This window comes from Emys orbicularis, chromosome 1 (genome assembly GCF_028017835.1).
Source record: "Emys orbicularis isolate rEmyOrb1 chromosome 1, rEmyOrb1.hap1, whole genome shotgun sequence".
NCBI classification, from domain to species: Eukaryota; Metazoa; Chordata; order Testudines; family Emydidae; genus Emys; species Emys orbicularis.
The window spans coordinates 150,268,663-150,283,070 of NC_088683.1; the positions used below are offsets into that span (position 1 = coordinate 150,268,663).

Here is a 14,408-nt window from a genome sequence, read left to right on the forward strand (position 1 = left end):
ACTCTGTTCACTATCTCAGGATGTAAACAGGGGTGAGAGCTTAACTATCAGTGACTGTCCCTCTCACGTGCAGATTAAACTGATTCTGAAATGTGGCTTGGGGAAGAAATGTCCCCTTCCCCCAGGGCCATGTCAGCATGAATGTGGCAGTGGAGTTCCACTATCTCTGGGGGTTTCAGTCAGAAATACCTGATAGCATCAGGCAGCTGCGTCAGACACCAGCCATACCCAGAATCTGGGTGAATTTGGATATTCCTGATTCCTAAATCATTTCCTTTTCAGAGGAGGTTTAATGACCCCCACTCCCGCCAGCACATACACCCTGCTCACAGAATGTTACCTGTTAGTTGTTTAAACACTAAAGCAGAACAGGGCTGTCAGGGAGTCTGTGTTCAATATAACAGAGAAAGAAACATTTCTTAATAGGGGTCCATTAGACTCGTGAATCAAGCTGTGCAAAGGACAGAAGTTCTGTTTTACAAGGGATTTTGAGATCTTGAAATTTGGTTTATTCCAAATGGAGTGAAAGCTAAACATTTGAAATTCTTGGCAAAGGAAAAAAAATTTAAAAGTGTGTTTTGGGTTGATCAGAATGTTTCATTTCAAAACAAAACATTTTGTTTCAGTTTTGACTTTTTTATTTTGTATGATATTATAATGTACCATATAACACAACATATAAAAATGAGCAACAAAAAGTTGTTGCAAAATGAAAAATTGAAACATTGCATTCTGCAAATGTAAAAATGTCCCATTTTCACATTGACTGGGTTTTTTTTTTCTTTTTTTCCCCTGCTTTTCTTGCAAAATGAAATTCTGGTGACGTTGACCCGATTGTGCCAAGCTTTTTTAATTTTGACACAGTTGCACTTCTGCTGCAATTTGGGACCACTGAAATTTCTCAAACCAGCTCCACTTGGGAACAGTCAAATGGAAGCACCATTTAAACCCAGACTGGATATACCACCTTGGAAAATAGATGTAGAGAACAATCCTGCACTGGCTGGAAAGGGGGTTGGTGGGGAGGGCAAAATGTGGCCCAGGAGGTCGGTTCCATACTGATGAGCTAGGTATTTATTATGATTTGTAATGGCCTGTAATGAGTTAGAAATCATAGAATCATAGAATATTAGGGCTGGAAGGGACCTCAGGAGGTCATCTAGTCCAACCCCCTACTCAAAGCAGGACCAATCCCCAAATAAATCATCCCAATCCCCAACTAAATCATCAAATGTAGGGCTGTGGATCACAGTGTCCATTGGAGAGAACGGCAGGGCCGCCCAGAGGAGGATTCAGGGGGGCTGGGGTCTTTGGCGGCGGGGGCCCCCCGCCGCCGAATTGCCCCCAAAAACCCGGCACTTTGGCGGCGGCTCCCAGGGCGGAAGGTCCCCCCGCCATGGATCTTCGGGGCACTTCGGCAGTGGGTCCCGGAGTGGAAGGACCCCCCGCCTCCGAATTGCCGCCGAAGACCCGGAGCGAGTGAAGGACCCCTCTCCAGGGGCCCCGAAAAACTCTCGTGGGGGCCCCTGTGGGGCCCGGGGCCTGAGGCAAATTGCCCCACTTGCCCCCCCCTCTGGGTGGCCCTGGAGAACGGAGCAGGGCAAGGCAGGGGACTGAGCTAGTGGGTGAAACCTGATCTTAGCTCAGCTCCTCACAGCGACAGGGGGAGGGGGAGTTTTTGTCCAGGGGCTGCACCCGCTTGGCTCAGTGTGCGGCTCCAGGCACAGTAATACAGCCCTGTGTCGTTGGGGAAGAGGCTGTCTGTGCTCAGCGTGAAGTTCTGCTGGGCCGGTCGGGCAGCAATAAAGTGTTTCTCCAAACTGTCGTCAATCGAACCCTTGACTCTGGAGAGAAAGAGCATGTGCAGGGCTCCTCCCTGGGGAGGCTGCCGGTACCAGTACATCCAGGGCTCTGCATTGTATCCCTGCAGGTAGCAGTCCAGATGGACTTTAGAGCCGGGGGGCAGAGAAATGAAGCGGGGGGTCTGGTGGAGAGTCTGAGAGCGCCCGTCTGTGAATGAGACACAGAGATGAATGGAGAAAGAAAGAGGAAAGGAGTCTGAAAGAAAGAAGGCAGGTAAATGGCAATGAGAAATATCGCTCAGTTCTCCCCTTACTGTGCGGGAGGGTCAGGAGGGTGAGAAGCAGCCACAGCCACTCTGACATCTTCCTGCCCTGCAAACTCACTGATCGCAGAGCCGGACGCATCGTCTCTCTAAGGCCGGATAGTCTGCTCTGATACCATCCTTTTAGTTCTCCTCCCACATGTTCCCTCCTTATACCCCACCTTCCAATCCCTGACTGTGTACTTTGCAAACTGCCTTCCATGTGTCTCCCTCTCTCCTTTTACCGGGCTTTCTTTCTATCCCACTCCCTTCCCTAAACTCTCTTCAAGTCCCTTTCCCTCTTCCTGTCGAAGCAGAAGTCATATTATTCCTTTCTTTTGCTGCCCTTGCTCTTCCAATCCCCAAACCTCTTTTATTAAGGAACCCTTCTGGCTCAGTGTTTTTTAAATAGATTCCTTTTCACTCCCATTGTGGATTAGAGCCTCCTCTCTACAAACCAAATTCTTTCCATTGCCCAGTTCCTCTCCTAGGGGTCAGCTGCCTGGGCCTGGGATGCTGAGAGCCTCCTGACATGGCTGGACAGTGCTTGTGGCTTCCTCTGATGGTCACCAGCCTGTCTGCTGATGGCCAGTGGACATCTCCCCTTTGAGATGCCAGGGCAGAGCAGGCTGTAGCCCTGTAGACTATTGGCATGGTCTTGCATACCGAGTAATCCAGAGCACAGAAGCACACTGGATTTTAGCATTTCATGGAGGAAGCAACTGGGATCAAGGAAGCAACAGAGAGTCAGGAGATTGACAGAGATTATAGGGAGGTACATCCTGTATTGCTATCCATTCAAAAATTATGAGTCAGGCCCCCAGAATCATGAGATTAAAATAACAAGGAATACATTTGGCGTTCTTTTTCTTTGCCTTCTGGTTTCAGAGCCTTTAGGATGCACTCATGTCACATTCTGCAAACTTCTCTCTGCAATCAGGAAGGACAAAATATTTGCTTTTTTTTTTAAATGAAAGCTAGGATTGATTTTCAGAAAAATCACTTGCTTCCAGGAGCTGGGGCTTTAATAAATAACACCAAACATTGTGAGTTTTATGATAAAAGCTTGAGAGTTGGCAACACAGCAACACCCCACCAACTAGCAAGCAGCGCCCGTCACACTGCACAATGCTCAGGATCTGTGTGTCTGAGGTGAGGTGGGGCCAGAACATATAAAGGGCTCCCAGCCTGCCTCCAATAAGGAGTTCCTATACTGGCAGGCTGCACAAAGTGGCAGCCTATATGATCAGGAATCCTGTATAAACCCTTCAAGTGTTGCTGCTTATGGAAAGGGGACTTTATACTCTTTAGCTTCCCCTGCTGCCCCAGAGGCTAAATGCCCCACACAGTAGGGTACTGAACCCCATGAAACTAGCCATCAATACGACTGCCAGCATTCTTTCCCTTCCCTTGCCATGGGAAGGTCTGCACAGGACATAGGCTCAAGAGAATGCAGGGTAATCTTTGTCTAGAGAGGGCTCTGTCCATTCCCCACAGAGGATTTAGTATTTTCTGGAACTGCTGGTTTAAACCAAGCAGAGGCTGAGGTCCTGGCTACAGTATGACCCATATCAAAACTACTGATGCCAGGCCTCAACCTCACCCTCAAGCATTAGTTTTTTAAACAAATGTTATTTCTCCTGAGGAAGGGACTTGACTAACGCCAGAGCTCAACCTGCCTTTTGGCCATGAAGGCCTGATAGTCCAAGATATGAAGGCTGGCAAATCTTCCAACCACATGAATCCCAGCATTGCAGTTCAGGGCTCTAGGGTGCAGTGCTCTTTGCAGCCAGCCTTCTCTCTGACCATGATTACTGTGACGTTGCACTCCATATGTTTTATAAAAATATGTTTATAAGTGTGGATATGATGTAACTGGAATATGCTTTATGCAAAAGGTCTCTTGTAAGGTATCTTTACAAAGCTTATAATCTACTGAGTGTGGTCAACCTATTTGTATGAATGTATCATTCTTGTATCTGAAACTAGGAATATGAAATATAACTCTGATGTCCTATTGTAATTATGCAAATTGTGGGCAATTAATGGTGATTTGGAATCTTGATGGCTCCCATTAACCAGGACCATTGGTTGTAAATGGCTCTGCTTACTTGTAAGCCTTCCTTTACATGTGTGTGCCAGCAAGTGGGTAATGAAGTTTTACAGTGACATGTGATCATGTCACCTGAACTGGAATCCATCTTTAACCTGGTACTTTTCCATTTAGAAGGAGAGGTGGGAACCCAGAGAGAGACAAAGGATTCCTGCCTTGTGCCAAAGATATATAAGGAGGTGGAATAGAGCAAAGTGGGCCAGTCATGAGGAATCCCCTAGTTACCACCTGAGCTGGAACTAACAAGGATTGTACCAGGGAAAAGGATTGGGTCCAGACTAGGAAGGAGTCTAGTCTGTGAAAGAAGTTTATTGGACCATCTCTAAGGGTGAGATTTACCTGTATTCAGTTTCTTAATGTATTAGGCTTAGACTTGCGTGATTTGTTTTATTTTCCTTGGTAACTTACTTTGTTCTGTCTGTTATTACTTGGAACCACTTAAATCCTACTTTTTGTACTTAATAAAATCACTTTTGTTTATTGATAAACCCAGAGTAAGTGATTAATACCTGGGGGAGCAAATAGCTGTGCATATCTCTCTATCCGTGTTATAGAGGGCAGACAATTTATGAGTTTACCCTGTATAAGCTTTATACAGAGTAAAACAGATTTATTTTGGGATTTGGATCCCATTGGGAGCTGGGTGTCTGGGTGCTGGAAACAGGAGTACTTGCTGAGCCATTTTCAGTTAAGTCTGCAGCTTTGGGGGTGTGGTTCAGACTCTGGGTCTGTGTTGCAGCAGGTTTGAGTGTCTGGCTCAACAAGACAGGGTTCTGAAGTCCCAAGCTGGCAGGGAAAACGGGCTCAGAGGTAGTTTCAGCACACCAGGTGACAGTCCCAAGGGGGTCTCTGTGACCGAACCTGTCACAATTACCTTAACCACCAAGCTCCTATGGGGAGGGAGAGAGACATAGATAGGGATGTCTTTTTTTCTTGAGTACCATCAAGATAGAGACAGTGGTGTGAGCTGTCTGCTACGTTACACCTTCCTCATCAGTTGGTCCAAAATCTAGTTGCAAGGCACAGTTGTCAACTTTCATGCAGTAAATAAACACCCCGACTTTCACAATAAGCCAAAAATCAAGCTAATCCCATTTCAAAACAAGGCCAAAACAAGCCAATCCCTAAGAACCCCAACACTCTATGTGACTAGATCCCCCCAGCGTGCAGTCTAGGACTGTGGTGGGCCTGCTGTGCACCCCTGACTCTCTCCTCCCCTTGCCCCTGCTTGCCCCCCTTTGCTCCTGCTTGCTGGGAGCTGATCAAAAAAAAGAAGCAACAAGCTACAACTAGCAACAAGCTACTAGCCAATCAAGCAACAAGGTACAAGCGAAAAACTAGCCAACAAGCAACTCACAAGCCAATTAAGCCAAAAACAAGCCCAATTTCTGCGTTTTTTCTGTGGGTTTGGCATGTCTGCTGCAAGGGCATGGTAATCCTGTAAAACAGGGGGTTCTGGCCTGGGTAACACTCACTCTTGGAGCCATTGTGCATTCTTGGACAGGGATCAACTCAAACACAGCTTACTTAACCTGCTGTTTAAGAAGTGTCTCTGGGACCATGGTCTGTTATGGCAGCACAAAGGAGCTGCAAAACAGCCTCATTGACACCTGAGGATTACCCCTGGCATAAATGGCTCCCACTGGCTGTCAATCCCCTTTCCCACCTCACACAGGAGGCTTTAGTGCTGGGGGTGGGAGGTGGATTGGCCAGAGAGTAGCCTTATTGATTCTGCATTGCTGCCATGCCCCAGAGGGCTCTGAGCTGGGGTACACAAGCTAGGTCAGCTTTCAGGGCTGGGGACTCAACCTCAGCAGCTCTGAATAGGAAAGGCAAAAATGTCTGCATTTGCTCTCTGCACCAGCACAGGGATGAATTTCACAACTCTTTACTTCTGCTGCCCCTGCATGGATACGTCATGCCACTGCATACAAAGCTGTTAAACAATTTCCTCCTGTTTCCTTCTAAGGGATGGAGGAAGGTTTCAGGTAGCAGGAAAGTTTAGGGCTTCTTCCAAGACAGGAGACTTGCCTTCCCACCTCCGGGAAAGCTTTTCTGTTCTTCCAAGTTAGTGTTGCCTACCTCACTATCCTCCCAAGCCCTTAACAAGAGCCAGTGACTCAGTGTTCATTTGCAGAGCAACCTGGTGTCTCGGGGGTTATGTTTTGCTTCTCACAGTCGCTTGCACAATCGGATTCTCTGCTCTCTGGAGGCTGCTGGGCCTGTCTTTCCACAAACCTAGGAAGGGTAACAGTCTGGAGCATTTAATTTGGGGAGATGCTCAGGGGGGCAGGTTGGTGTCTGTCCCCACCACAACACCTCTCTACATCCCACCAGCAAGGGCTTACACAGCAGAGCTGAACCCCTGCGGCTTCACTCAACAGACAGGGATGTGGTCTAACTGCCTGTGCTTTATTCTCAGTAACGTTACCTATGCTGAACGGGGCTGACAGGCTGACAGCAGCACACTCTCCATGTGGCTTTCCACAAGGCCCCAGGTATTTCCAGAATAACAGCCCTTCCCAGCCCCTCTCAGGGCTGGGTTATTGTATCAGTGATGCTTACTGGACCCGAGGAGGGGTTTGGAACAGGCTCTCTGCTGACTCCAGGCTCAGCAATACAGCTGTGTCATTTCCTCTGGGGTCAAGAAGGATCCTTGCCAGTCTGGGATTTTGTCACCGGTTTCCTGTCTTGAAAGTGCTCTAGGGAGTTTTCGTGCACAAATCCTGTCATCAATGAGTAGCAGAACAGTGTTAGTGACCCACAGGTGAGAGGCTGTCAGTACCAGAATATATAGGACATGGAAATCCTCTCCACACTGCAGTCCAGGGATGTTAAATCACCAATAGTTTTTACCAAGGACCTGGGCTGCTGTCTGGAAGATCTGTGTGGAGCTGGTGTCTAGAATTCAGAATGAACCCAGTAAGAGAAGGGGAGATTGAGACAGCAAGAGAGAGTGTTTATCTGGAACTGTATTTGTCACCATCAAGAGTCACCGAGCACCAGCTCCATAATAGAAAGGACTGCATGGGCAGTCTGCATTTTTCCCCATTAGTCCTGAGGGCCTCCTGTATATAAGATTTTGCCCCAGATCCCTAAGTGGCCCCCTCAAGGATTGAACTCACAACCCTGGGTTTAGCAAGCCAATGCTCAAACCACTGAGCTATCCCTCTCATATCCCTGTATATAAGAGAAACCCCTACACTCTTTATGTGGAGCTGCAGAACGCTGCTCACTTCCTGTGTACCAGTGCCCCATTCACTCCTGGCCAGACTGAGCTGAGTTTCTTGCCAGCTTTGATTCAAAATTCACCCTCTCCATCCTCCTACATAATTCACAAAGTGCCCACATCTCTTGTTGTAACATGCTGGCTTTCTGCTAGCATGTGTGTAAGCTCATGCTGCTCTCTAGTGGCTACACAGAGAGTGGACGAGACCTGTTACTAGATACTAAAGAGAATTTCCTTTAGTGCATGGGGTAGAGGTTTGAAACCTGGTAGAGGTCTGTGGTTTTTAGGCCCTCAAGAATCAGGATTAGAGCTGGTTGGAAATTTTCCAATAGAACATTTTTCTGTTGGAAAATGATGATTTGTTGAAATTAAAACATTGTGGAAATGTATCAATTTTGTCACTTATGACATCTAATCTTTCCTGCCAGTTTGTCCACCTGGCAGGTGGTCACAGAGCAAGGACCCTGGAAGCCATGGCTCAAGCCAGAGCTCTCAGGGCTTCTAGGATCCTGGTTTCTTGGTAGCCCACCAGCCTTTTTTGTTTCAAAAAAGTTGAAATGAAATGTTATTTCAATTTTTCAAAACAAGAAGTTTTGGACTCTTCTCCCCACCCTCATTTCTGTGGGAAATTTTGAAATTGCAAGTTTTCATTCCAATGCAGAACTACTTTTTTTAAAAATTGTGAAGTCTGCAGAACAGGAATTCCAGTTTCCAATCAGTCCTAACAAGGATTCTATTTCTGGCTCCTCAGGTTTATTAAGCGCTTCAAAGTAGGGACCACGTCTTCATACATATTTGCATACACAAAATGCCCCATCTGACAAGTGTATCTGGAAGCTGCCCCAGTACAAATATTTCCAATAATAGTGGGCCAGTTTTCAAAAGTAGACACTCATTTTGAATGCTTCAGTTTCTGAATATTAGATTTTAGTCACCAGAGGGGGCCACAAATCAGTCAAGGACAGTCCTGTTGAAATAAACAAGTATGACCTTGCATTGTACCCTAAAGACAGACAGTCAGGGATGGACCCTTGTGGACCATCTTTGGGGGTGTTCAAGAGCTGAGGACACTCCCGCAGCAAAGTCCTGTCCCTAGCCTGATCCTGACCAAACCTGGCAGCAGATCTGCGCTGACCCATCATAACTGCCAGGCAGGGGGACATAGTGAGAGGAGATGGCTCAGGTAGTTAGGCTTTATGCAGGAGGACTAAGACCTTAAAGTGTATTGTGGCAGGGCACTTTCTCTGTCTGACTGGACTTAGCACTTCCCCCTCTGGTGATGTGTGGGGAGGGGGGACTTGAGTAAATCAGCCCCACTCTAGACAGTGTTTGTTTTCCCACTCTGGGTTTATTGATCAATATTTTCATGGTAGGCCTTGGGGCAGGCCCAAGGAGTGCTCCTCCACAAACAAAAGAAACAAATTCACAAAACAAAAGGTGGATACCTTTTCCAACCATGTGTGTGTGTGTGTCCTTCCCCTACACAGAAGCAGTCAGTTAGGTTGATTCCCTCTCCCCCTGAAGAAGCCTCCTCCTCCTATCTCATCAAAGAGGGGAGGGGAGGAGTTAAAGGTCCCAGGCAGCCCTTAATTTGGACTCAGGTGTTCCTAGTTGAGCTGAGGTAAACTCTTTTTAGCTTATAAGGAAAAGGGCCCTTATCATTCTAGGGCTAATATACCTGTTTTCCACAGCTCCCTCCCCCCACGCTTCAGGCCATTTGGTGGGGCGCGGGTCCACTGCTCTATCTCGGCATTTATCTTTCTGCTACACATCCTTCTCCGCTGGAGAACTGGCATGATTTGGAGGGCAGGGTGGCTGAGAGGTTGCGGAGGTGGACAGGACTGCTCCGGTGCCTCTCCCTTTAGGGGAGGGCAGTGGTGCTCAATCAGCTAGTCCTGTCCATGCTCTGGCACTGGCTCAACACCCTGTGCCCCTTTATGGTGCAGGTAGCTCGGCGTGGAGTACGTTTGCGCAAACCTTCCTCCGCCACCTCCGAGGGCTCCGATATGACTGGCAGCTCTTTTATCTCCATCCGAGAGGTCTTCCGTGAGACCTCTCCGAGCTGCCGGTCTTCTACCAGGACCTCCTCCAGAACTGAAAGCTGGTCTCAGTGACCAGGTCCATGGCAGCCACCCAGGGGGCAGATCTCCTCGTGGAGCCCCTGCCACACAATATTCATCTTCATGTGTAGGTGTTGGAGTCGCCCTCAGTGCGCCAGAAGGTGGTCATGGTGGAAGTTACCAGGATCAGAGACCTCCTGGACTACGACTGGGGTGATTGGGTGGATCCCTCTGCACTTGGCTGGTGAATGGGGCTCTCCACCTTGGTACCCCCCGGCGCATACTTCGGGAGGTGGAGGCAGCCTTATTGCCCACTTCTCAGTCTTTTCTCGAGCGGGTCCTACGAGAGGGTATCTCCCGCCCGCCCCTCATCCCAGGTCCTCCGGATCTCTTCATCGGGTCCCTACCCCATGAGCCCTCTCGGTCCCCACCCCTTTGTATCCTGAGACCGCTGTGCGATTTGCAGCTGGCTCATTTCTGAACTGCGCCACGGGACCATCTCCATGCTTATGCTCCACACTCTTCATTTCCCCACCCTCGTATCCTACCCCAACACCAAGTGGCAGGACCTTCTACCAGCTGCAGAGGGTGAGGGACCCCGGTGGGCCAGCCTGTATTCTACCTTGGTTTCACAGCCCACCGGGGACATTAGTTGGTGGCTCCTTCATGGAGCCATGAGCACGGGTGTGTACCTACTGCAGTTCACCTCTCTTCCCAATGCCTGCCCTCTTTGCAGTGTGCGGGAGACCCTGGCGCATGTGTATCTGCAGTGCACCAGGTTGCAGCCCCTCTTCTAGCTCCTCCAGAACCTCTTGTTGAGGTTCTGGCTGCACTTTTCCCCGCACCTGCTTATTTATGCACACCCCATCCATGGCCCCATGAAGTCACGGGACCTCCTTGTCAACCTCCTCCTAGCCATAGCCAAAGTGGCCATTTATAACACCAGGGAGAGGAGGTTGGCTGAGGGGCAGCCTGCGACTGTGGGGCCTGTTTTCGTTCTTTCATCCAGTCATGCATCCAGGCAGAGTTCCTCTGGGTGGCGTCCGCTGGCTCCTTGGATGTTTTTGAGGAGCAGCGGGCGCTGTCTGGGGTTCTCTGCTTGGTGTCCCCTTCCGGTTTCCCTAGTTTTAGCCCTCTGACCCCCCAAACCTGTTCCTGTTTTTTTTCTTGGTTGTCCCACGTATTCAGTTGAGTACTGGGCTCAGTAGCTCCTCCCCAGGCTGGGGGAGGGGCCTTTAAGCAGTGGGCAGGCTTGTGCCCGCCCACTTCCCGGCACTCAATAACCACTCTCTTACAGCTGTCCAGTCTGACTTTGTCACAGTGTCTTTTAGCAGAGCAGCCTGTAGCCAATGCAGTTCACAGAGAGCACAAATGATGGAGAGCTATTGACTTCAATGGGAGCAGAAAGACCTCCACACCTTGCAGAAGTCACCTTGGAACTAGCAAGCAGCTGCACTCTTCTAATGTTTCAGTCTCTGGATCAGTTTCCAGGGAAGCCTAATTAGGAGCACATTTCAGTAGACTATTCCGGGGGGTCAGATGGTGGGAAGGGACAAAGACTTTCTGGTACTGTACCCAAGCATTACCTGCAATTCCCAAGCTTCAGCCACAGTCCCAGAACAGCAGGCTGTTTCTGGTAAAAGACCAGTAGTTAAATAATTAACAACACTGAACATTTAAATTGCCAACATCAGGCTTCAGAAATAGCTCCCCATGTAGATGAATGGGGTAACTCACACCTCTCTTAGGACCCAGGGCTGACCTTCTCCTCTGTGCACACCCAAGCATTTGCCAGAAGATGTAGCAGCAGCAGCTGGAGTTGTTCAAAGCAATTTGAAGCAGCAGAACCATCCCATCCTGCATTACACTGGACCATGGAGCGACTCAGAGGGAAGAGTGTTCTTTGTAGTCACCCACATCACTGCCTACAGCACAGCATCCCCATCACCACACTGGAGCATTGGGCTCAGTACTGACAACACCCTTTACTGAATCATCCCCACATTCAATGTAGCACAGTGAACCCTGACATGACACTGGGGCACTAGTTAAAGACCATTTGCAATCAAATAAAATACCAGGGAATCCTATGCAACATTAGAGACATGATGGCCAATTTCCAGTTCTTTTCTCCACAAGTCCAGTTGGATATGATATTCTTTATTTCTTGCCTTCAACTGTTGTGCACTGTTAGATAGAGATCATTCAAATTTTTCAAAATTTGATTTTTCAATGGAATTTTTACAATTTGTGTGTGTGTGTGTGTGTGTGTGTGTGTGTGTGTGTGTGTGTGTGGCATTTTTCTGCCTATTCTTCTGTTAAACAGTTGACATACTCTATCTAGAGGTGGCTGCATTTCAGTGGTGGGAATAGCAATTCCTGTATATATCGATTTTTAAAGTGCTTTTGCATCTTTGAATGCAAAGGCTATACTTGAAATAGCCATCATCAACTGCCAATAACAAAGCTTCCACTGTTGTTTGCAGTGTTGATGTAGCTGTGACAGTCCCAGGATATTAGAGAGACAAGGGGGGTGAGATAATATCTTTTATTGGATCAAATGCTGTTGGTGAAAGACAAGCTTTTGAGCTACACAGAGCTGAACAGACCTGGAGACGAGCTCTGTGTAGCCTTGAAAGCTTTCACTGACAGAAGTGGGTCCAGTAAAAGATTTTACCTTACCCACCTTGTCTCTCTAATAACAAATCTGTCCACTGAGTGTCACTGCTGTGCTACAAAAATGCAAGGTATTTTCTGGACGGAACACGTGGTTCTTGAAAGAAAAGATGTAATTCCATATTTTGTGCTATACTCACACACATACACCTCAAGTGAGAAGAATGTCATGATCCCCATGAAAGAGCTGGAGAAGCACTAGAATCCCCATTAAATCAAACTTTCCTCCATCATCTCCTCTCACCTAGACCATTGCAGCTCCTTTCTCTCTGGTGTCCCTGAGTCTCAGCTCTCCAGACTCGGGCACATGCAGAAAGCTGCTGCCTGACTCTTCACATGTTCAAAAAAGGCAGGCTCAGCCCATTTCCAAATACCTCCACTGGCTCCCTGTCATTTAAGGATCCAGTTCAAAATTGCTGTCCCTCTCCCAACCCCTTACTTGACTTGTTCCAAGCTATTTCACAGATCCTCTCTTTCTTTATTCACCTCATCTGCTCATCTACTACTGGCCTCCTAGCTGTCTCTCCCTATCTTTGTTGGTAATAAATCCTTCTCCTCTACAACTTTTGAACCATCTCTCGCAACTTTCTTATCCCTCAGTCTCGGTTCATATCTTGGCTGAAAATGTATCTTTCTATCCCTTGTCTCCGACTGTCTCTCCTCCTCTCTGCTATTATCTATCTCTGTAAAGAGTTTTTTTAATACAGTGTGCGTGAAAACTGTTCTATGGAATAAAATGTTCAGGAAGATGGGGGTGTGCATATGTGTGTGCATGCTCACGCGTGTACATGCACAGAGGAGTACATTGGCACTCCCCACCTCTGGAGACCCACATTCAAATCACAACAGAGTGAGAAAGGGGTTAAACCACCACATTCACTTTGGAGGAGGATGGTTTCACGGGAGCCCTGCCTATTCCATGGGAGTTTTCAATCTTTGCATATTGTGATCTCTGGTGTGTAATCAGCAGGCCTTCCAAGATGGATTAGGGTATGTCTACACTGCAATCAGAGGTGTGACTGCAGCACTTGTAGACATGAGCTAACTTTGATCTAGCTAGATCAAATAACAATAGCAGTGAAGCCTGGATGGTATGGGCAGCAGCATGGGCTACCTGCTGAATTGCATACCCAGACCCATGCTGCCTTGGCTTTACTGCTATTGTTATTCAAGACAGCTTGATAAAAGCTCACTATTTTTTATAGATTCCAAGGACAAAAGGGACCCTTGTGATCATCTAGTCTGACGTCCTGTATAACACAGGTCGGAGAACTTCCCTGAAATAACGAGGAGTCCTTGTGGCACCTTAGAGACTAACAAATTTATTTGGGCACAAGCTTTCATGGGCTAAAACCCACTTCATCAGATTCATGGAGTGAAAAAGACAGTAAGCAGAATATATATTCTAGCATATGAAAAAATGGGAGTTGCCTTACCAAGTTGGGGGTCAGTGCTAACGAGCCAATTCAATTAAGGTGAAAGTGGCCTATTCTCAACAGTTGACAAGAAGGGGTGAATACCAAGGGAGGGAAAATTACTTTTGTAGTGCTAACGAGGCCAATGCAATCAAGGTGGCCCATTTCCAATAGTTGACAAGAAGGTGTGAGTATCAGCAGAGGGAAAATTACTTTTTGTAGTGACCCATCCACTCCCAGTTCTTATTCAGGCCTAATCTGATGGTGTCCAATTTGCAAATTAATTCCAGTTCTGCAGTTTCTCATTGGAGTCTGTTTTTGAATTTTTGTTGTTGAAGAATTGCCCCTTTTAAGTCTGTTATTGAGTGTCCAGGGAGATTGAAGTGTTCTCCAACTGGTTTTTGAATGTTACAATTCTTGATGTCTGATTTGTGTCCATTTTTTCTCTTGCGTAGAGACTGTCCGGTTTGGCCAATGTATATGGCAGAGGGGCATTGCTGACACATAATGGCATATATCACAATGGTAGATGTGCAGGTGAATGAGCCCTTGATGGTGTGGCTGATGTGGAATTAATTTGCAAACTGGTCACCATCAAATTAGGCCTGAATAAAGACTGGGAGTGGATGGGTCACTTTTATTAAGGATTTATTTATCCTTAATAAAGATCCCTTCATATTCATTGCCACAGTGTCCCAGCTCTTGTCTGTAGTGAGGGACACCACATGTGATTCCCTTCAGATGTACCCACCTCAATTCCCCAAAAACATTGTGCTTGTTCCCTATAGAGCTTCCAAGGAGGAGCTGTGGT

General features: G+C 47.4%; 1 gene segment (V, D, J or C); it reads right to left on the minus strand.

Moving 5' to 3' along the window:
• Positions 1–1,651: 1,651 nt before the first annotated feature.
• Positions 1,652–2,207, minus strand: LOC135889220 (T cell receptor beta variable 24-1-like). The segment is given in 2 exon segments: positions 1,652–2,010; positions 2,117–2,207. Coding segments are annotated over 2 exon segments (450 nt in total).
• Positions 2,208–14,408: the final 12,201 nt, after the last annotated feature.